At 36.9% G+C, this 27,169-nt stretch overlaps 1 protein-coding gene across 1 annotated transcript in view; it reads right to left on the bottom strand.

Annotated features, from left to right (window-relative positions):
• LPCAT1 (lysophosphatidylcholine acyltransferase 1) overlaps positions 1-27,169 on the bottom strand; it is a 60,136-nt gene that overhangs the window by 20,195 nt on the left and 12,772 nt on the right. The window contains exons 4-9 of the mRNA XM_064659616.1: positions 20,483-20,595; positions 19,749-19,809; positions 17,269-17,327; positions 12,195-12,229; positions 9,618-9,672; positions 6,700-6,782 (exon numbers count right to left, since the gene is read on the bottom strand). Coding sequence (XP_064515686.1) covers positions 6,700-6,782; positions 9,618-9,672; positions 12,195-12,229; positions 17,269-17,327; positions 19,749-19,809; positions 20,483-20,595 — 406 coding nt within the window. The remainder of the gene's footprint in view (positions 1-6,699; positions 6,783-9,617; positions 9,673-12,194; positions 12,230-17,268; positions 17,328-19,748; positions 19,810-20,482; positions 20,596-27,169) is intronic.

Genomic DNA, 27,169 nt, shown 5'->3' with positions numbered 1-27,169 from the left:
CCTATTTAGTTTTGGAAGGCCAGAGTAGATAGTCCCTTTTTTCTTCTCAGACTGCTACTTTGTGACATTCTCCAAGCAAATGAAAGTCTAGTCAGGAGTCTGAAGTTCACATCAGGAATAGAGTATCTCATGATGGTTTAATTTTTAGATGGAAAGAGAAGCTGCCAACAGCTGCACTTCCCTCTGGCTGAAACCAGGTCCTGTAATTGTTGGTCTTGCAGATTTGCACATCACAAATCTTCAAGGGTGAAAAACGAGGCAGATTTTCCTTGTGTTGTCAGCATTCAAAAATCTAGCTCAAACCAAACTGCTGCAAATTATTACTTAATTTTAAAAAATTTATTTCTTCCATGAGAAAATAAATGTAGCAAGAAATTGCACAGTTAACCCTGTTCTGTGTTTGCCCAACTGCCACAACTACAGCATTCACAGAAATGAACAGAGTGCACAATGTATTTCTCATGTCCATTTTTGTATGTGACCTGAAACCCAAATAAAGCATCAAATCCTTTAGGTTGGCAAAGACCTCTGAGATCCTTGTGTCCATCCTCTGACCGATCACCACCTCGTCAATGAGGCCACAGAACTAAGTGCTATGTCCAATCATTTCTTGAACACCTATAGGGATGGTACAGGAATGCCTTAGATGGCATAAAAATGCAAAAAAAAAAAAGATTTGAATTTCAAAGTTGAATGCTGAGCGTCCAAGCAGTAGCTGTGCAGAATCACATATGAAACATCAGACAGCATAGGCACAGAGCACAGCAGCTTTTCCAAAGTTAGATTTAACTGGCCATTGAAAACAACAGATAAATGAGATAGACCAGTAAGCTACTGTAAACCCACATCCTCAAGGCTGCTCTTCAACAACTGGCATTACTGTATCCCATATAGTGGCAGAGATCACATACTGATGCTATCAAAGCCTTCGAGAAAAAAACCAAAACTGATTTTGACTGCGTAGAAGATGAAAAAAGGTAAGATGGAAACAGAAGACTATCTGTAATATTCTTTGCCTTCATCAGCATACTGGAAAAAAGTATTAATTTTTCAAAAGCAAAAATGTAATGCTCATTTGTCAGACTGGTAAGTTGCTGCTCTAACTGTGGCATGCTCCAACAAGTGGAAAGTGATCCTGGCAAGCATTCGACAGAGGAAATGTAAGGAAGACAGATGTTTTCAAGTTTCATGTCTAATACGCTGCATTTTAATCGATTTCACCATCTACTGTAAATATGAAAATATATCTTTAAATGTTTGTGTCAGTGAGGAAGAAAAACAAATTATTGGAAAAATGCAAACTGGACTATTAACATTTTAGTATTTCTACAGGAAGCCTGCCATACGGGCTCACCAAAAGAGAAACTTCAGAACTCCAGGCCAGTGTCACACATGCAGTTATAATGCTGAGTTTACCATTACAAATATTGGAAAAACAAAATGTTCAAATCAGGAGTGCTGAAAGAACTTTGGTTCTGAGGTTCTTGCAGTTTTGGAAAACAAAGAAGCAAAGGCGTCCAGTTTCTATCAAGTTTCAGTTTAAACACCTATCCCATGCAATAAGAAAATTAACAAATTTGCAGTATTTTAGCTTCTGTCTTTTCCCCAAATTGTACCATCTAAACCATATTCCTCCCTATTTCAAAGACAGTCTCTGTAAGAGAAACTAAAGGAAAACAAATCGTGTTTATATGTTAATAAGCTACCAATGGGTCTGAGTATAATTATCTAATCAGTTTACATCTGTAATTATGGGTGAGGTCACTTTAGACTTGAACGAAGGGCCTGCAGTGCAAATTTTCACAATTAGCTGCCTACACCACCACTGGCTTATCTACGTACAAAATGAATTTTCCCAACTAAATAGAAGCTGAGCAACTGACATACTCCTTCCAAGTATATTTGATAAGGGATAGCAAGGTAACAAACCAGCTTTTTTTTTTGCAAAGTGGGAGCGAAAGAGTTACCTACTTTTTCTTTATAATAGAATTTCTATACTCTAAACAGTACTTTGATTACAACTATTGTCTTACAGAATAACGCTTTAATGAAAATTAGGTGTTTAAGAATCTATCCAATAGGCAAAAGGCTACAATCCCACAATGAAAAGAGGCAACAAAATTTTTTTTTAAGGAAAAATAGCCTAAACAAACCGCAAAACATAACTAACTTTAACTGGGTATAAAAAATTAGAAACTACAATGCAGCAAAACAACACAGCAAGGTAAAGGATAAAAAGTTGCAATTGATACAGCTAAGAAGCACAAGACTTTTTAATGCATAAGAAAAAAATACCAAAAATAACATAACTTACTACTAGTGAAGGATAGTAAAATTGTCAAGAGCCAAAAAAAGCTGTGATGTGCAAATAAGTACTTTACACTAGGAAACAATTAAGATGACATATCTTATGAAGAAAATTAAGTACTTTCCAATGCTCTAACAGTGGTAGAGATGTTTCCTTTATCACTATGAAATTTTTAGAAATAAATACTTGTGATGGCAAGGTCAAATGATTTGTTCCTAATAATTCTGGAAAGCTGGGATTAAAGTCTCAAGTGGTTGACAGTTTTACAACACTACCATAGTTCAAATAAATCATGACTTAATCCTCTGAAGACAAGACAAAAAAAAAGTGACAACACAGGCCAGAAAGTTTGTCACTTAACTAGAAAATATATAGAAGAAACTGTGTAGAAAGTATTAAATCAACAGATCAAAACAACCTATGTTGACTATCATCAACATAAGATTATGCACAGAAGACTAAAAACATGATTTTGCCTAAGTAATACAAAACTGAGGTAATATAATATTTACCCACATGACCATAATATTTACCTACATACCACCTGACTAGCAAGGTGGTTTTAGAACTGTGTTAGAGCAATAAAGAACACATGAAGTAAATTAAAGCTTAAGACAGCACCACAGTTTATTTACTGATTTTAAAGAGAGAACTTGCCTGGACTGTTGCCATATTTAAAAGCATTCAACATTTTCTGTGAGTGAAAGTGACTCTAAACGCACTTTTTGATAGCATGTTGTGGATGAGATGGGCATCAACTACAAAGAGTAGCAGTCAGAACATAGTCAGAAAGACCAAACAAGATAGACTCGCTCAAACAAAATATGTTCTATGCGAAAATCAAACGCAAAGCATATTGTTAAGGAACAAGTAGGGGACCATACTTTTAACAGCAAATTAATTTCATCTGCACGTAGCTTTTGTTCAGAATAAGCAAATGATCCAAAGGAAGACAGGCATATTCAGCAGCAGTGGCTATTCTTTATGAGTAATTACAATTCTGATGACAGAGATAATCCCCCAAACAGAAGAAACTGTGAGCTGCATGACTGCAACAGGACTGCATGATTCAAGATTTTAGCCCAATGCTATTAAGTATGTATCTGTCAATGAGAAAAAGGCTGAAGATCACAGACATCAAAATACTGGTCATCACACAAGTGAGAGTAAGAAATGCTTTTAGAAAGAAACTTTGGATTTTTATGGATGCTGTAAAGCTTCTAAGGCTTGGATCTTACTCATCTCTCTGATGAGAAGTGCTGAAAGATATCACTCCAGGGTAGTACTGCAGAAGCAAACAGCTGTAGTTCCAAGTGAAAGGTCTGTAGAAGTTGTGACCCTTAAATTCATTATCTACCATGACAGTGTCCTTTAAAAAATGGAAATGTATCACCTGGGTTCTTGTGGAATTTGGTTACAGATCAGTGCATAATACTGAAACACTATTCATCAAGAGATCAGCTCATATTACATTTGAATTAATTAAAACATGAAGCAGGTTTATTTTAGAAAAGAAGTCTGTGAAATGAGGTCCTGAAAAGCAGCAGGAAAGGGTTCTTACAAAATGGTCACCCAGACTGCAGGACTTTTGGTCACATCAATGAGATGATCATCCCCAATATGGTTGCTGTGGTTTAACCCCAGATGGCAATTTAGCCTCACACAGCCCCTTGCTCACTACCCTTGGGTGGTAAAAGTGAGAAAACTCAGGTTGAGATAAAGACAGTGTAATTGGGAAAGCAAAAGCTGCACACACAAACAAAGCAAAATAAAGAATTCAATCACCACTTCCCTTGGGCAGGCAGGTGATCAGCCATCCCCAGGAAAGCAGAGCGCCAGAGGGCTCCCTCAGGCATCACCGTGACTTGGGAAGACAATCGGCATCACTCTGAATGTCTCCCTTTCCTTCTTCATCCTCCAGGTCTATATGTTGAACTTGATGACATATGGTATGGAATGTCCCTTGGGTCAGTTGGGGTCAGCTGTGCCCTCCCAACTCCATGTATGGCTGCCTGTTTCTGGCCCGAAACAGAGTCAAAAGGCCAGGCACACCTTGGATTTCACTTTTTGGGCAAGTAAATTCATCCAACCTGCAAGAACCTAATGTCCTAAGGAAGCAAACCTCCAAGAGTGACAGCATCTCCTCCATCAAATATTCGATTAATATGCATAAGTGAACAGGAACTATCTAGAGACCCTCATCACCGGCATCTGTGGCTGCCCATGGAAAAGCTAATCAAATAAGGTTAAACCAAAAGTTTTTCATAGAATCAACAAGAACAAGCAGCATAAGAATCAGTTCTTATCAAATTCTTATCAAATTATCAATCAAAATTCTTCTTATCAAATGTTTTGTTCAACACTTAATAGCAGCTGTTCACAAGAAAAAATTATTGTGAGGGCAAACAATTTCAGAAGTGGAAATTGTACCTATTGCTGCACTCAGCTACTTCTATCAATTTCCCTTGGAATCAGAAGCAAGATGTAAGCTTTCCACAACACTGGTTCTAGACTCGCAAATACACTATTATTTGGGACTGCCACCTCTGATGCTGGAAAATATCCAGTAGGATTAGACTATTCCTCCAGAAAAATATGAAAAATATGGGGAAGAAGGGGAAAGCAGACATCTAAATAGATCCTGACCCCTTGACAACAAAATGTGACACTGCCACCGACTTAATCTTCAAGAAAAGCTAGACAAATCTACATGAAGCAGCAATAATGCCATTTGTTCAGCAATGCAGAATACAAGGCTAGCACCAAAGGGCACTTGAGGTACTTGAGCTGCAACTGCTACAGCTCCAGAACAGTCTGACAGCAGCTGAGCTGGTATCTCCTGTACCAAAAGCCACAAGAACAACCTGGGAAAGTCTGGAGAACTGCCACTAGAAGGAGGCATCTGGAAGCCGTCAGAAGTAAATAATTTTTGACTATGTTGATGCTAATTGGTCTAGTTATCCATGGTATCCAGGCATCAATATTCTGTTTCATTCTGCATTTTAACTTCAAGACTTTGATATCCCATCACATTTATTTTCCCATTCACATCAACACAGCACCTACAGCCCCTTCTTCATCTCAAAGCAAGTTGTATTTGATAACACTCATTCTGATCCCCTTTAAGACCTGCATCCCACTTCTGTTACCCCAAATACTTAATTCTTCAGAGATGGGAGAAACAAAATACCATCTAAGCACACACAGAAGGGAAGGCTTTCAACATGCCTGTTGTTGTAAACTTCCGTAGGCTTTCACAATTTCTCCTTATAACACACATATATAACATACCTGTCATCTGATTGGAGCAGAGTTCAGAATGAAGGTTTAAGAATACGGCCTTCTATCCAAAGTCTGAGAGCAACACTCAGCGTAGTGCCAGCTGACTGTCTTAAATTAACAACCAAAGTCTTTGAGGCCAGTGTACAGGTCTTTTTGTACAATGGATCAAGTATTGATCTATCGTTATATTATAGTCCTAACACCCTTACGAAAAATTCCCAGACCTGTGTTCTGCTTATAAAGCAGAGAAAAATTATCACTTACTATCTACAAGCTGGCCTTTAGCTTAAACTGGTAACTTAGAAACGGAAGAGAAGTTGCACAAAGGAAATTCAGATTTCACAAGTTCTTTCAAAATCAGGACTACGAAGATTGGTACACCTCTCAAGAGTTATCAGTGATCACAGACCTGAGCGTTTGCTGTAAATACCAAAAAGAGTATCTATTGACTAATGGAGGATTTACTGAAAGGACAAAGAAGGAATGAATAAGAGGGGTTAATCCAAAATAAAACAAAAAGAGCAAAAGTATTAAATGTAGTCTTTATTATACACTATAGATAAGTGTTCTAAGTGTTGTCACGTGAACATTTGATTTCAATTAATTTACATTGTATCAGTGCTCTTCCAACAGAAGTGACTTTCCTGTACTTTACTGTTCGAAATAACCACAGGCTAATAATGAATATATGAAACAATTCTTAACCTCATTAAAAGAGTCACAGCTTAAAATGCAACCCCAACAGCACAAAATTTGGTTACATCAGCTTTCCTAAAATTCACCCATACCTTTCCCCCAAAAGACTAAATACCCACAGGAGCAAGCAGAACTGGCTCATTATATGAAGCACATTAAAAAAAAACAACCAATCAACCAAAAAAAAAAACAAAAAACCACAAACCCAAACACACCAGCTCCTACAGTTCTTGCTGTATTTGTGGCTCCCTGGCCTCCTCACAGAGGAAGGCAACTGCTATGTAAAAAGTTTTGCAGACTACAAGCTTCATTGCAAGCAGGCAACTATGCCAACTTGATTTTGTGATATTTTCTTCATCCTAAAATTAAAATCACACATTATCTATTTTTATTCTGTATTACAAGATACTTACTCTGCCATTACACGTCTGACGTTATTGGCATATAACACTGGATTTTTTCTTTCTTCTTCTGAAGGAATATACACAGGTAGAAACTGCATAAAGAGAACTGAATTATACCAAAAATATTTAACATTTTAAACAATCTCTCTTATAGCATTACGGTGAAAATTGTGTACAGTTTGTTGTTACTTACAAAATTATATTAACAAAGGGACTATAGAAAAAATTATAATTCAACTCTTAAATGCTTAAGCATATGTCATACTTCTAGAAATTCATATAACATAGACTCTGCTCAATTTTTATCTCATGGAACCCAGGCAGAGTAAGTAAGACTAGGAATTTTTAAATAATTTACAAGCATTAGCATTTTCTTGCATAAACCTTTCTTTTACATTCTTTTGTTCAGCTCTTTCCAGATAACCAAAAAATTTCACACTGGTCTTTAAAAAAATAAAATAACAACTGGGGAATAAATATGAAGTAATTTCAGCAAATATTTCTCAATAACTTCGAAGTTAGCTGTATTGTCACAATTACATAATGGTATGATCAGCAGTACTCTAACGTTGCCATTGGATGTTTTTCTTATAATGGGCAAATCCTGAATTTATTTTGAGTTTTGCTAGTTTTCCTTACATGCACTACTGCAACTGCAAACATATGACTCCTGTCTTCTAGGTTTACATTACAAGCAGATACACCAGCCTGATTTAATATACAAAAGGACAAAGACTGTGAAGTTAACAGAGGTGGAATAACTGTTCCTTCAACTTCCAAGTCCTATTCCATTTCTTTGAGTTGCAAACTGCTGTCAAGTCATTCATCCAAACACAGAACAAGTTTGAAGATGAGGAGATTTCAGAGGTGCTCTACATGTCCGTGCCTAACTTGATATAAATAGCATGATATTTCAACAGCACTCACAAAACCAGAAGAACTCTCAGCTGCTGCAGATTGTGATGGATGTATGAACACTGAAGCAGACAGGTCATCAAAACAAACTGACATGAGCCAAAACAATCTACATGTGCAGATGATCATATCTCCGTTCTTCTTCACAACATTGCTTGCATGCCAGTTCCAAGTACAGGATGGATAGATGGGCCAATATTTACAGAAACCTATTATAAAACCTACATAGATGCTTGATTCTCAATATACATACTGGATGACACATATGGTATGCCAGAACATATGTTATATGCAGAGAAGCACAGACTAATTTTGGATCCTGATTGTTGGCCGTTTAACCTTACCAGCTATCATTTATTTAATCAAAAACAGACCGATGTTGTGTTGTTCTGTTGTATGTCTCCCTGAGTCATCGCATCATCAGCAGTAACTGTGGTATCAAGGCTGGCTGGTATTTGCTAGTATCTCTGTGCTGATGGAACAGAGCGGGAGTAAAAACCAACAAACTTTGGAGACCAAGGGAAAAACACGGCTTTGAACAACTAGTTTTTCTTCTACATTCCTAAATCTGCCACACTTCCTTACAAAAACAGATTCAACAAGTAGATCTCAAGTATTCTGCCTCATACTTGAAAGCAGCCTTGAAAACAGCTCTGTTCCTCTACCCTCTGCCAGCTCCTGCTCTAGTATGGAGTACTTTAGAAGGCCACTAGTTAGTTTGCTTTTTTTTTAAAGACTATCAAAGATCATAACTTATTATGCAAGATCTGTAAGAGCTACAGAAACTCAGCATCTGCTAGCAGCTGCTGCCTCAAAAATCAAGAAAGCTCAGCAGTGTTCACTTCTGTGTGAAAGAACATTTTACTTGCCTAGGGCAGAAAAATGTTCCTGAGATAGAGTAAAAATCCTGCCAAGTAACTGGTTTGTCCTATCCCTGCATAAGGCAGTCACTCCCTGGCCTTTCTGCAAAAAACAGGTCACTATTTTGGGAAACAATTTTTTTTTAATATATGCTATTAATAGCTGATGATATCCAACTAAAGTGATAACACAAACCACAAATTTCTACAACAGATACAAACATTCAGTGGCTGGTATTTTGTACGTTCATTAATTTTGAGAATAACTGATTGCATAAATAAGCAAACACAGAGCAATGATAAGTACTGTGATTAGCATGCATTATATGTCACTACTGTAACACAATGTATGTAAATATGCAATAGTTCTTCCTACTGATTTACCCTGTCATCAGTTCCATCTGTCAGAGCTAAATAGCTGCTTCATTATTCAGAAGGCAAATGAATTGCAGAACATCTGTCAAATATCCTATATAACACTTTCCAAATACTGTAATTGTCCACAAAATGTAATTACTCTGTCTAAAATACATAAAGACAACAATTTAAAAGGAATGGCTTTAATAGTTTTTGCATTGTCACTACAATAGTCTTCAGCCTTAGGATCACACAGTGTTTTCCTCAAAACAAAGTTAAGAATATAGATAGATTTTCTTTCTGTTTTCCTATTTCACATTCTGACTAGTGCAGCCTAATTAAAAATTAGCCAGACATTAAATAACCTATCCAACCTATAAGAAACCACCCATGATTTTCCTCTACAAGACAGCCCTTAGTCTGTACACCAGCATTCACACACTTGGATGTCTAACATACAAAGTTGGTACAGTATTCAGAATAGTAATCAGGCCGTTAAAAGACAAGAAATTTGTCCACAAAAGACTCTTTGAACAGAGTCAGAAATTTATCTATTCAATTTAAATCAATAAGAAAGCAAAGTCTTATGCCAAGGGGAAAACTGTATTTTGCTATTCTATTTTTAGACTACATTTTCAGATACAGAAGCCATTTGTCTAAAATATAAGTGGTATTTTAACCTGTTTTTACAGACAAACATACAAAGTTTGAACACAAACTTTTACTGCAGAATCAAGTACAATATTACATATTCTGAACCTGCTCAGAATAAACTGGGTTTCTTTTTTTACTGACCTCGATTTCCACAGAATTGTGAAACTGACATAAAGTAAGCCACAGAATTTCAAACCTAAAAGGAGCAAGAGATGGGAAAGGATGGAGAAAAAAAAATTTATATGTAGTGAAACAGTAGTACATTATACTCCAAAGTCTTCAAGTAGCGTTCCTACTTGTAGGTGTGATCATATTCAGATAAAAGTAACAGAAAAGGTCTTTGAAAGTACTTCTACACATTACATTCCATAAGGTGCAACAAAAGCAGTTTACACTGAATTGGCATCTTAAAAAACACTCAAAAGCAGGAAGACAAACAGTAAAAGATAATGTATGCATAATGTGTAAAGAGAGAGTAAGTCTGTTTCAGGAAAATGCTGTATTCAGCACACAGTTGGCAAGATTAATTATAACCAGTGAGATTTTATCATTACCTCGGTTTGGAATCAAAGTTCATTATACTGCAGAAGTCTGTTAATGAAATTCTACGTGTGCTCTATTAGCCTAAGATACAAGATAACTGGAATCAACTTGACCTTGGAAAGCATTAAGGTTCAAATCCAGGAAAGGATTTAGTAAACCTAAATTAGGGAGCAGCGTTAGTAACCCCATTTTTATACAGTATCTAGGTAGCCACAGAAGTCAATCATTGTGAGGGGAGGGCTAGTCAAAATCGTCATAGGCAGATGAAGTGCAGTTTCTAGAAGCAAAACCCTACTCATTTTGTTATACACTCATGCAGGGGTGCAAAATATTTTCCCTCCTTCCTTCCTACTCTACTTCCAACGCACTAAAGCAAAAAAAATGATCAAGAACAACAGTGGAATCTGTGATTTGAAGTTTATGGCTCTGATAGGAAACATCAAACTCTAGTTTGTAGGTCCTTGTCCAAGAGCATTAAGACCCCCCAAAGAGTTATAAGTAAACTTTTCTCTCTGCCACCTCTCTGGAATCCTAAGAGATTAAACTTTAAATTTAAATAAAAGTCTAAAACTGATAGAACCTGTATCTAACTCAAGTCTAATGTAGAGAAAATTGAAGTTGTATACTATAGTCATTCTTTGTTTTCAAGGTAGTCAACTGATCTGGTCTGCATACCGTCAAATTAGTAAAAACATTACTTTCAGTAAGTGGAAGAAAGTGTGTAAATTTGTATGTGACAAGTTTTCAATCCACTTTATAGATTTCAGCACCTTTGAACAAACAATACTCCTGGATACAGCAACATTTCCAGATTAAGTTTTGACTAACACTAAAACAGAAGAGAGACATTTGCTGAGAAAAAAAAAATGTATCAGTCTTAACATTATTTTTTGCTAAGACATCAGAAATACATTTTGGGTCACTCAGCAGAATTAATCTTAATTAAGTACAGCTGTAATTTAAACTGACCCAGTCAATTTGTATAACATCACATGCTGCCTCAGATTCAGATTTGGATTTAATTTAATTTAACTTTTTTAGCAGATGTCAGCACTTCAGAATAAAGGCTTTGTAGACATTACAGTGATCTGAGGCAACACACCTACAAGTTTCTTCCCTCTTCCTCCTTTTATGTGTTCTTGACTCCTCAGTTAGGACACTATGCTGGAAGTAAGCTACTTGCCTTTCTCCTCTATGGCTGAGTTACTTTTTCAGGTGAATTGCAGTGCAAATGCAAGGGAAGAGGTAGGAGCTCATGAGAACAGAAATCCCTTCATGCAGTAAATGCTACAGTGCCTATTTACATTATACACTATCATGGATTCACCTACTTCTAATGTGATACATTAATTGTAAGACGAACTTTTAAAAGTTATCAATTAATTCCTCAAGTCTCCAAATCTAGTCATGGCCTTAATTCGACTTGGTTCCCAAGTGCAAAACTAACTGACAAAATCCTAAATTAATTGAATCTTGGCTAATCCCAATAGTTTCCTTGTTACTTCTAAAATAGAGGATCTCAGGTAGGACATTTAAAACAATAAAAAGCATTAAAAAAAGAAGTCAACTCCCCTTTACTTAGGGTTCAAAATTTCTTGTTTTCACCTTCACCTAAACATTTTAGAATTTCTATTCAAATTCCAGCATGAAAATAATGCTTAAAGTTTTTTTTAAACAATCAGGAACCGCTTCATTTAATACTTTATATTACATGAATTTGCAAAATCAAAGTTATATTTGAGCAAGACAATGGAAACAGTATCTCCAAATTCTCTGAGTTGACTTTTTCCATGAGACTAGACTAATTTCAAACAATAGCCCTACAGATTTTATACAGTAATATACCAAATCAATTTGCAGGCAACAAAATACATAGAGCAGAAACGAGTTGTTTTACTTCAGGCACTTGGCTAAAAAAAAGTAAATTTGAAATAAAAACCTAAAATCCATTCTGCAAACCAACAAAATCATAGTGGCAGAAGTACACTGTTTATACCTGGATTTCTCTAAATCAGGATTATCATAATTAGGGAATAATAAATAAAATATAAATTAATCCCAAAGAACAATCCAATAACCAGGAATTGGTTGACTATATGTGCCTGCAAGTCATGTAAATAAAAAGTAATGGAGGAAAGCAATCATGATGCAAGCAATAAAACATAAACCACTTACGCTCCTGGCCCTTGCCATGTCCATGTGATCGTGTCCTAAGAAAAGAAGTATGACAGTCACAATTAATTACTGTGCTTTCAACTTTTTATACTGCAGACAGCATAACTGACAACATAGGACTAAAATGTTTTCATGGAAATTTCAATGCCCTTCTTGCAAAAGTTCTTAACCCTGTTAGGAATCAGCCTATCTTTTACACAGCTAGGAAATATCCAGTAACACAGGTCTTAAACACCAAATATCTACATTCATAAAACATTTAAAGGTCTAGGTATTCTTCAAAGGCTGTTAGCCTTCAAAAAGAAAGTTACTTACTTAGCTGATGTTCCTTGATATGCATAATCCACACGTATTTATTTTCTTAGCCCACCCTGCTTGACAGAGTGTCCCTACAGTGTACTTGGATGTCCCAGCAATAGATATGAACACTTTAACACTCCTGAAGTGTCCTGTGGAGATGACTGTAAGGAAGTCTGCTCAACTGACATGAAGCAGTAGGATGGGTAAGACCTTATGTCTTACCTCAAACAGTATTTTCACAGTTGCCTTTACACACAGACACCATACATCCACCTGCCTGATCCACGAATCAAAAGGTACATTCTAAGACATCTAAACCTACAAATTTACTCTCAGGGAAGACCAGTAACACTTCTGCATGGCCAAAATGAACACTGTGTGAAACACTAGGAGAGGACAAACAGCAGTGGAAGCATTTGTTAGATGCGAATAGCAAAAAGGGGTCAGAGACCTGGAAAGGAATATATAACAGATGTAAGAGGTAACAGGAAGGAATATGACAGTAAAAGTCATCACATTTTTAACTCTAAGACTAAGAAATAGCACAGGAAAAAACCTGCAATACTTGGAGACAAGATTTAAGTGTAGAAGTAAGAATCTAAAGACCTGAAAATTAGTTCTGTTCTAACTGGAAAAAAAAAGTTCAAGTCATTAATGGAAAGACAAGAGGACTCATTATATTCAGGTTTCCAAAAGATTAGATCAGAAAGATATTTATTTCAACTTACTGAAAATATTTCAGTTCAGTTCTATTCTACCATTCAAATCCCTTTTAGAGAGTTCAGGTGATCACATGTGCCAAGACCATGAAAAACCAAGTCAAATTCCAGTTTTAATTACCATTTAGAGCAAAAGGCCATCATAAGTAAAAATAAAAGAAAGCAAATCCATCCATAAAAGGTGAAAATGTGATTTATGTAATAGAATAATTCTTTATCATATTTTGTTTGATTGAAAATAATTGTTAGAAGTCAAGTTTTAAATTTTTAGTGGACCTTCCTCTTCAAACCATTTTTCTATCTATACCAAGTAACATACCTACATAAAAAGAAGACTTATCCATGTAGTGATCTTTTAGAACTTTACTGTCTATAGCTTTATTGTTACACTGTTTCTGGCTATTTTGATGTCTCTGATAACACTGCAAGTAAACACATTATGGGGTTTGGTTTCTTTGCACAAGGAACTTTCATTTACAAACCCTGAGAAACCAGTGTAGACAGCTAATAATTTATCTAGACACTAGATCTGCCTTAAGAGAACAACACCACAGCATTACACAAACCCAACTCAGCTCTCTAAATTGCAACAATGCAGAAGGAGATAAAGAAAAATGAAATCTCCACAAAAGTATTCTGATCACTGAACAGAGAATAAGTATTGTCAGAATCCAGCCCTGTGCTGGCTAGCCGGCAAGTCAAATTCAAATAACCCATGTATCTATCAGCAATCCTGCAAGAAAATTCCCAGTGTGAATGCCATAGCAGACATCTATGATTGTTCTCATCAAGAACATCAGGATGCAGCAGGGATGATGGTTATAAATGCAATTTTCTAGGGGAAAATAGGATTCTGGTCTGCAAGAGGCAGATCTATGCTATAGCAGACTCCTACCTCATAAAAATATCCAATATTTTTATGATAAAAACAGCAGGCAGACAATGGGAAGAGGCATTTTCCTTACCCAGTTACCTTTAATATTTATCACTGCTACCAGCTTATGCCTATGGACAGCATTCACTTCAACAGCATTCGGAGTACACTTTGAAACTACTGTATCTAGGTAATACTTTGAACTGTGTGGAAGTACATAAAACTATAGAATGGCTTGGGTTGGAAGGGACTTTTAAAGGCCATCTATTCCAACACCCCTGTAACAAGAAGAAACATCTTCAGCTAGATCATGTTGGTCAGAGCTTCATCCAACCTGACCTTGAATGTTATCCTGCCTATTATTTCCCCTCAGCACGGGAGGAAACAGAGAGAAGAGCCATCTTCCATATAGTTTGAATTTGACACAAGAAGATACTGAGAATCATGCCAACCTTTAAACAGCAGATTGGCTGTTGTTTTTACATGTTCAGTCAACCCTGACATACCAAAACTGCACAGGAGATGCTGCCAAATCTCTTAGCAAATAGCAGTTACTTGTGGAAGACACTGAGACATAAAAACATATTTAAAATGGCTCTGTGATAATTACACAGGTATACAGCCTTTCATAATCACCAGCACTCTGACAGAAAATTCAAGTGAAGAAACAAAGAAAATAAGTGTAAAACCAAATTGCTGTAGAACCTATGATGAAGACATTAGAGCATTTATTTTAATTACAGTATAGGCAATAGCTCTCAAGCATCCAATACCCAAAATATTACCAAATTAGATAACCAGTAGCAAATTTTGAATATCAGGTCTAAATATTTTAAGCCTTAAAATTTCTTTCTGCTCATGGATAATACTAACATACTACTCCTAAAGAAACATCGATACAGGACCAGAGATGTCACCTAACACAAATAATCACAAGCCCCAAGACAACAGGTATCCGGGGGGCAACACTGACTATAAAAAAAATAAAATAGAGAGTTCTTCACAGTAACCAGAGCTACATTCATTTGCTAGAAAAGAACTGAATTTACTCCTTCTCTTTTGTTACGTTTCAGTCCACTGCAGAACAGCAGTGCTTTCCCCAGTTCTTGAATAGAGTACAATGAAATAAACATGTAGGAGTGCCCACACCTACTACATTCACCCCAGGCTCGGATCTCAAAAAGCCTCCAAATACAGTAGGTGCACTCAAATCCAAGAATGTTCTCATCTGTACTGTGGAACTCAGAGCTCTGAATGTAGATCAGAGCAGGTACTTCAAGTGAAGAGCAGTGGGGTGACTGCACACAATGCGTATCTGGAATTCACTGGCTAAGCCAAGATCTTAAGAAGTTCCTTTCTAAACCTAAAATTATAATATGCAGTAGCTAAACAAGACAACAATTAGGAAGCCAGGGACAATTAAAGTTTGCTAAAAATGGTGTCTCAGTGTATGAAAAACAATATTCTCTCCCTACTCTGTTGTTCTTACATGTGTTGTGGTTTAATCCCAGCTGGCAACTAAGTACCATACAGTTGCTTGCTCGCTCAATCCTCCTCCAGGGTGCGTAGGAAAACCACGAAGAAAAGGTAAATCATGTAGATTGAGATAAGAATAGCTTAATAACTGAAATAAAATAATCTAACTCTGCATCCTAACCAAAATAAACCTCACCTTCATGTACCACATCATATTCCTCCTTCCTCTCCTCATTCTAACTCTGATAAAACTCTTCTGCAGCCCCCAAGCTAATGTAAAAATCAAATAGTTATGGCAATTAGCACCCCCTTCATTAATGCTTAGATCTTAGGAAGGTCTCCAGGAAGTAGACCTTAGGGGTTAAATGACACAGAAAGGCACTGAAAACTAAGTGTTTCACAGCAATTAAAAATACTGGGGAAAAGTAAAGTCCCATACACAAATTCATGCCAGCTCACAATGGATATCTATTTGAATAGTTACAGGTTTTTTATGATATTTTGCAGTAACACAAAGAAATTATGAAAATTTTCATTTGCATTTATATTGATTTACTTCAATGTTAAAAGCTCACAATTTCTGTCAATAAAGTGTTAGGAACATGTAATATTAGTTTACAAACTTTGCATATTATGTACTACAGGCAATAAGGACATCTCAGTGTGCAACTGGATTAAAAGAATCTTTTTTCCTGAAAATAAAGCAATTGTGTAATGCAAAGTCCCAGGCAACCTGCTACAATGCACTTAATACTATGTAAGCATAGCAGGCTGCTATTCTCGTCACAGTGTCTGCAAAGATGATTTTTGCATTTGGTACTGCAAACTAGTTGACTGCCATCACATCTTGTCTCAGTAAAGAGATGGTCTATATATATCGACTTTGTTTGGGTACTTCTCTTCTTTAATCAATCTTATGTGTTATATCATTGTGTAAGTAGACAGAAAGAACAATGGATAGAAGTATTTGTAAGAAACTCAGGTACCAAGACAAAACAAAATCCTTCCTTAGGACAAGGGATTATTAATGGGCTAGTCAAAGAGACAGAGATCTTCTGATGTGACATGCATCAGCTAAGGCTCAATGTAGTCTCATTTTTACTTCTCACACTCCTCACACCCTCCACAGAGGGCTCAAAATGAAACTTCAGGTATTGTAAATAAACAATATCATTCGCATTTTACCTGAATCTGATTTATATTGAAGGACTACTCCGAATTAGCCATTGTCTATCATTCCTTAGCCAAGTGAATGTAAAACACAGACAAGACACTTTATAAAGGTGCAGAGGTCCCCACACACTATACTATTCAATCCTATTAATTCAGGACTAACATCCCCAAAGGCAGGAGGCACAGAAGCATCTTCCAGCTGTAAATGATGTTAAGAAAACTCTCCAGCAGTAATAGGGAGAACATGGCAACACAGATCCTGGACAGAAATTGACATTTGCCTCATGCGTACAGTGCTTCTTGTAACAACACAAATAACTTTCAGAGCACTGTTCAGGAGTAACCTAATAAAAGCAGAAACATTTAAACTGTCTCAGACTCTCTATATTGCTTGCAACTTAAGGAATACATACTTAGCCAGTAAGCATTTATCAATAATTTCCAAATTTCTAAACTTAAAAGATTACACAAATGTAAACGTTTTTAAAGGAAAATGCCCTGCACTTCCAGCCACACTGCAAGCTGAACTTACCAGTTTGTTTGGATAACGTAAAACCACTGGCTGTACAGGAACTCCAGGAATAAATGCTCCTAGAAGACACATATGACACATAATTACTTTATTAGTGCATTATGCTACAAAAGAAGTTTACTGCAGCAAGAAATAATTATACAATTAATGGGCTGATAGGAATTAGTTGATAGTGAAAAAATAAGACCTGAAAGTAGCCTCACAAGTAATTGAAAAAGCAAGCACTGGAGAAAGACAATGTATATCCATCTTTTCAGCAGATAAATAATTAAAAATGCTTTCTTGCGTTCTCTTAATTATCCTCTACCCTTTACATATATTGTCATGCACACAAGTCAAAGCTCAGTACCAAATTCAGCTTGATAAATGATTAAAAAAATATAAGAATGTACAAGATAGTTCAGCAATATATTCCCCATGGTTATTTTTTTGGTGAAGAATCCAAGCTTGCTTATGCAAAAGAAGCTTTCTATTTTTATTTGAGCAACAATTTATAGGTAATTTATCTTCTCTGAAATAACAGAATTAACGTAACTTCTATTCCCTAGCTATGGAAAATCTAATAGTTATAAAGTATTGAACTGCAGCAATTATACAGAAGCATTGCTTCATTTCATATGAAAATTGCAGTTCTGATTAAGTAGCACAAGATCTACATCATTTGCTAAGCATTTTCTTGGTTTCTAGTACAAAGACTGGGTAAGCATGATAACTATCTTGCTCAGATGTTTAGATTCCTCTAAACATCTTTTTCTCATGAAGAAATTAAAACAGCTTACTCAAACTACATTATTTACAACAATTTACTAAGTTATCTCTAATATTCTGACTAAAATTAAGAACTGAAGGATTGAAGTGTACTGTATTCTTAGCATTACATTGGCTTTAAGAGTAATTGTTGAGATATAAAAGTAGTAATTGTTAATGGAGTATAAACATCTTTAAATGAAGGTTGTCTGAATAGAATCCTGCAGAGATTCATGGCCAGTAGAACCTCCCATTCAGTCTCGAAGAACATTTGAAGTAACTTTTGAAATAATCCAAAGCTGACAAAATCTGAGCAGTAGATGACAACACCACCACTTGAATAAAACTAAACTACCTTGCCCTGTATGACTAGCTTGCACAAACATAAAACCAAAAAAAAGGTAGTTAAGGGCAAGGGGCATAGGCCACATGAGTAGAATGGGGAAAGGCATCCAGAAAGCAGCTACTTGAATAGAGACCTAAAGCAATGTGATATAAGTAACGAATTTTCAGGTAAAGGCTTTCTGAAAGGCTAGATGGATACAGAAGCAGGTTTCAGTAGGAAAAGTGAGGCAGTCAAGAGGCAGACAGCAGCATGTGTTAGGCCAGAGGAGAGGAAGCTAGAGTGAGAATTTGAGATGGAAATACATGGTGCCTAAAAGGTCTATGTCACAGAGGGAAGGTGGTAAATCAGGGCTTAAATGAAGAATTCAGGTTAGTTTCCAAAGCATAGTCAGGATTCAGGTGGAGAGAGATGGAGAGCAAAGAACTAAAGAAGTGGGTGTTTCCCTAACCACCACTCATTCATCTAAAGAGGTAAGAGCTGAGAGACAAGCCTGAAATTCTTTCAGCCAAATGAATCAGAGCAAGGAATCACAATGCTGACTCACTGCATGGTATTCTAATAGTCATATGTAAGTTGCAAGCAATGCAAACTAAAAGTCACACAGTAAGACCAGAACACAACAAGCTAGGCAGAAACCTAGGAAGAGCCAAAAAACACGTTCACAACTGCCTTGCTCACTGAAGCTTCTTCACTGACCATCTCCCTGTCTACATGATAACGGCAGGTTTACATTAAAGGTTGGTGGTTCACTGCAGTATTGGCATTTCTCCCTATTGGAACTGCAGTTTACAGCTGCAGCAATGTTCAGTTACAGCCCCGTCTAATCTGATAAGCTAAAAAGCTGATAGTAATTGTAAAGAGCTTAGAAAGTGGATGTTACACAAAAATTGTAACCTTCCTAACAGTGCTATATGGGAAACTTTTGTGCCACCTTCACCAGAATGCAACTCCACAGAAGAAGAATCATCCATACACAACACAGCAACAAATGCTGAGGCAGGCTGAAATAGATTCACGCTGTTTCCTTAAGCTTTATAGTGTATCTAAATGCTGCATGACAGACTCAAAATAGGAAGTGGAGGAGGCAAGAAAAAGAAGGAAAAAGAAAAGAAAAGAGACAGCCAAAAACAAAAACCCAGTAAGAAACACTAGTCTTCCAGCTCATATGCATCTCAGAAGCCAAGAAAAAACCTGAATTATCTAAAATGTCTTGTTCAATTGTGGAATTACAAACCTCCTGTAGCATCAGAAAATTTCTATTACAATTTCACCCTATTGCAAGTTTTTTAACTCAACTTCTGCAACAGCAAGCAAATTACAATGCAAGTGGTATTTCAAGAAACAAAGATACAAGAACATTATGTAGAGAACAGAGTATAATACCTACCAGGTTTGAATGTAATTAGACAGGATCGGTTTGTGCAAGTGCCCTCTGGGAATATCATTATCTTGAAGAAAAAGAAAAGTTGACTTTTAAAAACTATTCCAATGTGAATGTATTTATAAACACATATTTTCAAAGCTGATTACAGCAAAAATGTTTTCAGGGAAAAACAATCCAGATAGATAGATTAAAAAAAATGGTGCTCAATAAAGAAGTCAAGTAAAGTTCTACCTTAATAACAACAATATTTTTGTTTATCTGCGAATTTGCCTCTTTCTTGCCCTCAATAATAATTTTATTTATTCCAACACTGACAGCGACCAGAAACACTTGCAGAGCATAAGAGTATTTTCACCAAAGGTTTCACCAAAACAAAATTCCTGCTCCCAGGCAGAAAAGACAGACAGTTATTTTCTTGTTGCTATTACCTGGCATGTGCACAAATGTCCAAATTTTTTCTTCTTAGAGAACTTTATAAACTGCTGTGGTCTGTCCATTTAGTCCCACTTAGTAGAGCTCTCCATCTCATGTACTTACCCAGCTCTCCTTGAAACACAATGCAATGAGAAACATAAGAATCTTAAATTACATCTTCTAGAAAAAGGGGGTGGAGGAAATTTCACCCCCACGCCCCACCCCAAACCATCTAAAGCCACTCACAACAAAAAAAGTAAACTGCATATCCAAAGCTTGGAAATGCCAAATACCATTCCTCAAACAGTAGCAGAATACAGTACCTGTGGCCATTTCCCATCAGACTGAGCACGCCTCTTTATCTCTTCAACTGTTTTCCTGCGAGAATCCTGGTCTGACCGAGACACAAATACTGGTCGGATGTATTTGATTAGAGCTGAAGAGGAAGGAAAACAAAACCAAACAAATCAGCCTTTATTTCGTCTCTGTTTGAAAAAGATCCCCCCACCTCACCTCTGCCTAGTAATCCTCTGGACAAAAATTTTGGTAGAAGAACATAACTACTTTACTATATTACACTCAGCTGAATTATTAGAGTTTTATTGAAATAGTTCCAAAAATGCTGGTGAGGAAAACCAGCTTTGCTATTTTGACATTATCTTTTCATGAATTTCTGTGAGGAAAACCATTTTCACAATTTTGCCACTTTGTAATAGTTCAATTTTTAATAGACCAATACAGACCAATATATACAACACACACAATGTAAAACATGATGGCATATATTATGCACAGTTCTCTGCAACAATGCAGCTGTGGCTTCTATAGGCCATTTCTTCCTGCCACAAAAATCACAAAGTCTATAGTCCCTCCTAACCCAGCAAAGTAGCAGGAATCTCCTTCTTCCAAAGTGCTTCCAAAAGATATCCTGTGGGTCAGACTGTCTCCGGTTTTTAGAGCTTTTATCTTCTATGACAGCTCAGTTTCACTAAAGGTATACCACAAAAGATATTCCATATCCTGATGTTATTTTTTTGTGAGGACTCAGTATCACCAAAAGAAAAAGTGTGCTTATTTTCTCAGCTGTCATCTGCTTGCCTGTTTCTCATACCAGCTGAATTAGATTTCAGACATCCTCTTCCTGGCTCAGTGGGAATCCTCTTGTACATAGCCAGACACAAAATGAACATGAGCAAAAATCAGAAATCAATCCACAAGATCCAGTCCATGCATGTCGGTCACCAGGACACCAAAGACAACTTTCAAAATAATAAGCATATGCAGCTGTTTTGCAGTGTCCAAAAGCACTACAAGTGAAGCACCTTCAAATATACTGCTTCATGCTTTTATTTAAGCAGGTTGTCTTCAAATACCTTTTAATAACTTTTTTTATCTTGTATTTTTATTCAAAGGTTCCAGAGTGTGGTGGTTTGGAAAAATATTGGCTATTCTATTTGCCCAAAATACTGTTTTCATATTTCCAACCACTGTGGGATGAGTTCACTGCCACTAATTGTATAATCTTCTTTCGCCAAGGATAGACTTGCTGCATTAATGGATCAGCCAGTGCTTAAAGCGTGAAGAAAAAACAAACACTATAAGGAATTACAGTCCTGTACTCAGCAAAAGCTGCTGGTTCTGGGGTTATCCTACTGGAATTTTAGCCAGCAACTCACCAAAATCTTTCTGTGGCCCTGAGAAACTAATCTGTCAAAACTTACAGCAAGGTCCCAAACATTAAGCCAGCCTCTGAAATATTGCTTTTATCCCACAAGTTGCTGAAGCTTAGGAAACAGTATATCACAGAAAAGTTACCTTAGTCTTGCACTTATTCCTACATGCCTGCTTTTAGACAATATCTATACAGTAATGCTTGCTAGGGGAGCAAAGATTGTCATTGGTCAGCTGGGGTTACTGCTGGGGGAAGCTAAAACAACCAACCAACCAAAAAAAGCCCCCAAACAAAAACCAAAATATTAATACATAAAAAACTGGTGGAAAAAAAACCCCAAACACAGAACAAGCAATAAAAATAACAAGGGAAACCATATCTGGTATCATAATTGTTTCTTAGTGATGCTACTCCTGAGTTTGTCCTACTGTTGCAAATTACTATTCCATAGCAAAACCATTATAAAATAAAAGAAAGCAAAAGAAGCAAACATCCCCAGCATTCACTCCAAAGTTTCTTTTACGTTAGGCCCAAATGATGCAAATTGGGTTGCTTCAGGCCAAGGAATAAGATAAATCCAGAGCTCCAAGGCTTTGGAGGATTGCTGCAAGCAAGGTCTTCTCTGTAACACAAGAAATTAAGCAAGCAGATAGATTTTACTTAGGGCAACATGACAGAAACATCAGATTACACTAATGTTGTCTGTATCTGAAAACTGTACAGGCAAGTTGTGCATAAACCTGGGAGCTTTACTGTTACAACCTTCCCAAAAGCAAGCTACTAAGCTCCGAAGTACTGAAAAAGAACAGAGACAACTGAAAGCTTTGTTTCCTATGGATTTGTCCTGCCTGTTGAATTATATGACACAAAATAGTTCAAACAGTCTTTTCATGCAGCTAGCAGAACTTAGTATCTTTTAAACGATCACCTTTTTTCAAATACATGTGTGAAGGCATCACTATTTCAACCCATCACATCAAATCTTAGACAGGGTGGTCATATTAATTCTTATTTCCTTAGAGATCAGACTAAAAGCTGACAGAATTCTTGTTTTACTATTAAACAGCAACTGAAGATCCTGTAAGACACCAGCTACCAGATCTTTAGTGGTTAACTCCAACAAGTTAAGTGAAACTGAAACTCTCATCAGTAGGAAGCTGAAAGCACACACCAAGGGAAGGCTAGCTCTGTACTTGCCTTTCCTCATACACTCTTAACCACTTTTGAAAACAGAGCACAAGGCTACATAGACCTTTACTCTCACCACATATTTTCATATTCAGTAAACAGACAGAAATCTGAAAATTCAAAGGCTGTACCAAGTCAATCTCTGCAAGAAAGTCAGGGACAGGGCCAAAGGTTTGTAAAGAAAAGCTGAGAAACATACCAAATAAGTGGACAAGATGAGACTGAGGTCACATGTCAAGTCAAAACACGGGGAGAGCATACCATAAGGTAGTATGTGATGCAAGGAATAGGCAGGACTAGAACAAAGTCAGGCCAGGAGCAAAAAAGCAGCATGCATGAAAATGCACCAGACAGCTGGCATACTGAGCAGCTAAAGGAAACAAGCAGAAGTGTGCAATATGTTTAATAAACAGAACATAATCATATCTTTCTCTGCTCAGCAATTTAACTGTCCAAGACTGACTGTAACCAGGTACTGAAGACCATAGCTCAAGTATTCAGAGATTCTGAAAAATGTGCTTGCCCAGTTCCTCTCACACCACTAAAACCACCCTTGAATTATCAATTCTATCATGCAAAGACAGACAACCCCTCAATTCACAAAATTGACCTTGCCAGTGTCATTATTTCAGCTTTTTCTCTAGCAGTGTCAGTCCTGAGGACAGCTGACATGCTGTACTCCACCTTCTTAGGCAGATGCCTACAATTTAAACAGTACCGCCTGTAATTCAGTAAAACCTCTGCCTTACAGGACAGCCAGACCACCACAGACATGCTAACCAACTGAAAGCTGCTCTAGCACAAAACAGCCTTTTTTAAGAGAGCCTGCAAAAATTCAATATTGCTTTAATTAATTGCAGGGTGGCAGCTCCAACTGACTTCAGAAATGTAACTCCCATGCAATCAATTTAAGCACCACTTCAGCACATACAAAAAAAAGGTTTCTCCCTGATGAGTTGAACACATACATTTGGTGTCAATGAACTCCTTAAGATAACAGCAGAAAAAAAATTATTTCACCTTTCTATTTCGAGGCAAATGAGTGTGAGGAAACCTTGTTTCAAATCAAGACAGGAAGTGCTATATAACATACAATAGTATTGTAGCAAACCATTTAAATTACGTTTGGCAGTTACAACCAAGTAGTAGATACAGCTACACTGGCAACTTCACCACTGGTTCTGCAAGGCATCAGGGAACACAAAAAGCAATGGAATAGCAATGTGGCACTAAATACAGTTCTTCTAAAAGGTATCCAAACACACACTTTTGAGTAGGCAGTTACATTTTCACCACTGTAGAATGAGCATCAAACGAAGTCACAGATCTGCTGCAAAAGTAGAGAATGATGAACTTGAGGCTTTCACTTGGCCTCTCTGCCAAACAAGACAAAAATCCCATCACATACATTCTCCTGACACACTAAGAGGGCAGCCTACTGAGGCAGTACAACTGGCTCTGTTTGCATTTAACATGGATGTAAGCTATACAAGTAGCCTTGCAGTGGGCTATCTACTTACAGTATTTACCCCGATTTTTTTCCACTATGGAAAAAATATAGATTATATTATTAGGTGCTCCCTTGTGCATTTTGTATTTAGGGGTACAAAACCATGAAGGCTTTTTAAATGCAGTAATATCTAATATGAAAACCACACTTTTCTGTAGAGAAAAGAAGAAAAGAAATCTACAAAGGACTCAGAAGCCTTATAAAAGTTATGGGGGAAAAAATCCATTAAGGCTCCAGACTAAAATTGCTTCCTGTGTATATGGACACAGGGACCTTAAAAATGGAAAAACCGAAGCCCACACACACCAAATACATGAAGTTGTATCTATGTACAAAACTCAAGTCAACCAAAATTAGGATCTTTTCCACTTGAAATTATATTGTTCTTACAGAAAAAGTTAAGAAAAAATCATTATAGTCATGGTACTCTACACGAGATCTGTAAAGTTAGCGGTAGAACATTATTAGAGCAACAAATATACACAGAAACAAATACTGAAGTGTAGTGTAAGACTAAAATCTGAACCAACCACTGAAGCTCAATGCACACCAAGAACTTCTCCAAGTTTGACTAAATGTCTAGCAGATGGACCACCTGACAGAAGGGATACCAAGTATTCCTGGTATAGAAGCAGCATTAACAAGAAAATTCCCCTCTCTATTTCCAAAGAGAAAGGCAGGACACATGCAGTCTGCAGTACAAGGAAAAGTCAGTAGTGGGAGGTAAATAATGAGTGTCCTCTTAGCTTTAACAGATGTAAATTCTGTGGTATTTGGGTTGGTCTTTCAAAATGTAATGTATTTCCCTTAAGGACTTCTTGAGGCATGAAGATCTTTTTTATGTCCCAGAGATTGCTGTTTGCTTTCACACCTGCAATACCTGTATGAGAGTATGGCTATATGTTTCAGCTTTCTACTGCCAGTCTCAAAAGTATTTAAGGCAGGCAGTAGTGTTGGTTTGCAGGTTTCCTACATACTGTAGTAACTTCCATGAACCATATTAAAAAGTATGCTTAAAAAATATGATGGTGGTTTAGGCACTCCAGCAGTAGTTTAAATGAGAAGTAATTTTTACTTAATTTCCCAGGACTCCAACCCAAATAATAAAGGCATACCTACAATACACAGATGATAGTGCAACTATTTTAAGTCTTTCCAAGAGAGCTCCTGTGAGGACAGAAATCTTGCAGGGCCATCTGGGTGTCCACAGTCTGAAGGAAACCTTAAATTTTGAAATGGAAGGTTTTAAAGGAAAGGATGAAATGGATAAACTTGGCAACAACTTCAAGATGCTCATCAGAATGGGGGAGCTCATTCGTGTACTCAAAGCAGGCTATAATGCCAACATAGCATAGGATGCTGGCTTCCATCCTGGCAACCTTAGTGTTTAAGCTGCTGATTTACAGTGTATAAAGACAAGAAATCTGTGATGCCTTCACCTTAGAGCAGGTTTTTCCAAAAAGGATTCAAGGACTGTTTTGATGAATCTCAGAAGTACTTGAATGTGAGATTCTCACTGAAGAACTACAGCATCTACCACAGTTCTCTTCCTTCTGTGCTTTGGAAGGGGTGGGGGAGAGGGAGGGGCATGTGAGTTGAAGGATTAAAGGATTAGGTTCCATAAAAGAGCTGATGAGTAATTTGGCATCTTTTAAGGTTTGAAATGAAAACATACCCAGCTACTAAAGCATAAATATTTCCCCCAAATTACTTATTTCTCATCTTTTAGTCATGATGCTTTAGAAAAGCCTATAATGTCCTTTCAAAAGATGAGCTCGAACAAAAAGTCACGAGTTTACTAGATGTGGAAAAAACCACCCATGACAGAATTGATAGTCTTACAGCACAATATGATTCTCCCTTCCTCTACAGCTCTTCTGTATTGGGCCAAACAGAAATTACCTCCTTCCTCTTTATAAACTTAAGCTAACATATCCCCCCCCTTCGTTTCACAAGTACTAAATCCCTCTTCTTTCCAGAGGGTGATGTTAGAGATGTTGAGAAGTTGCTTAAAGTTTAAACTAGCTTATCACCTTAAATTTAGTTTCTAAAAGTTCACATCACTGAAGACGTTCAAATCCCAGAAGTGATCCAACAAAATCCCCATAAACCCACCTTTTCCTTCTTATTGAAGGATTTCTGCAGCAGCACTGACCACTTCAGCAATGAAAAATTACTTTTTCCCAGGTTGCTTCAACAGTCAAAAATAAGGCAGTGTAACTATCCAGAATTTATGCAAAAACCTTGTCCTGACTTAAAGTGAGATTCAGCAGACAAAACAGGAAAGTGTAAGGATTTGTGCTGATAAATTAATTGATCTGACTTCTTCAGTCCATGTAAGGTATAACAGACTCCTAGATGTCATCTTCCCAGCTGCACGTTTCACACTTAAGTGGTCAGGCGAATTTCACATCTCCAATCTACCAAAACTCTGGAAAGTCACTGCATGGAAACATATGTCTTCCTTCAGCATCATGATGTCTGTTTGGCATACTCTACTTCCTAGACACTGACTTTTTTTTGGTTGAAATCTCGTTTATAGTTGGGCAAGCAGTTCCTCCTCAGAGTTTGTTAAACTTGTGTGTGTGCCAAGTGGATAATTTTCTTCACTACTGACCACTAACTGAAGAGTTCAATACT

Source organism: Pseudopipra pipra, chromosome 1 (genome assembly GCF_036250125.1).
Source record: "Pseudopipra pipra isolate bDixPip1 chromosome 1, bDixPip1.hap1, whole genome shotgun sequence".
Taxonomy (NCBI): domain Eukaryota; kingdom Metazoa; phylum Chordata; class Aves; order Passeriformes; family Pipridae; genus Pseudopipra; species Pseudopipra pipra.
This window is presented reverse-complemented; position numbering and strand designations above follow the sequence as displayed.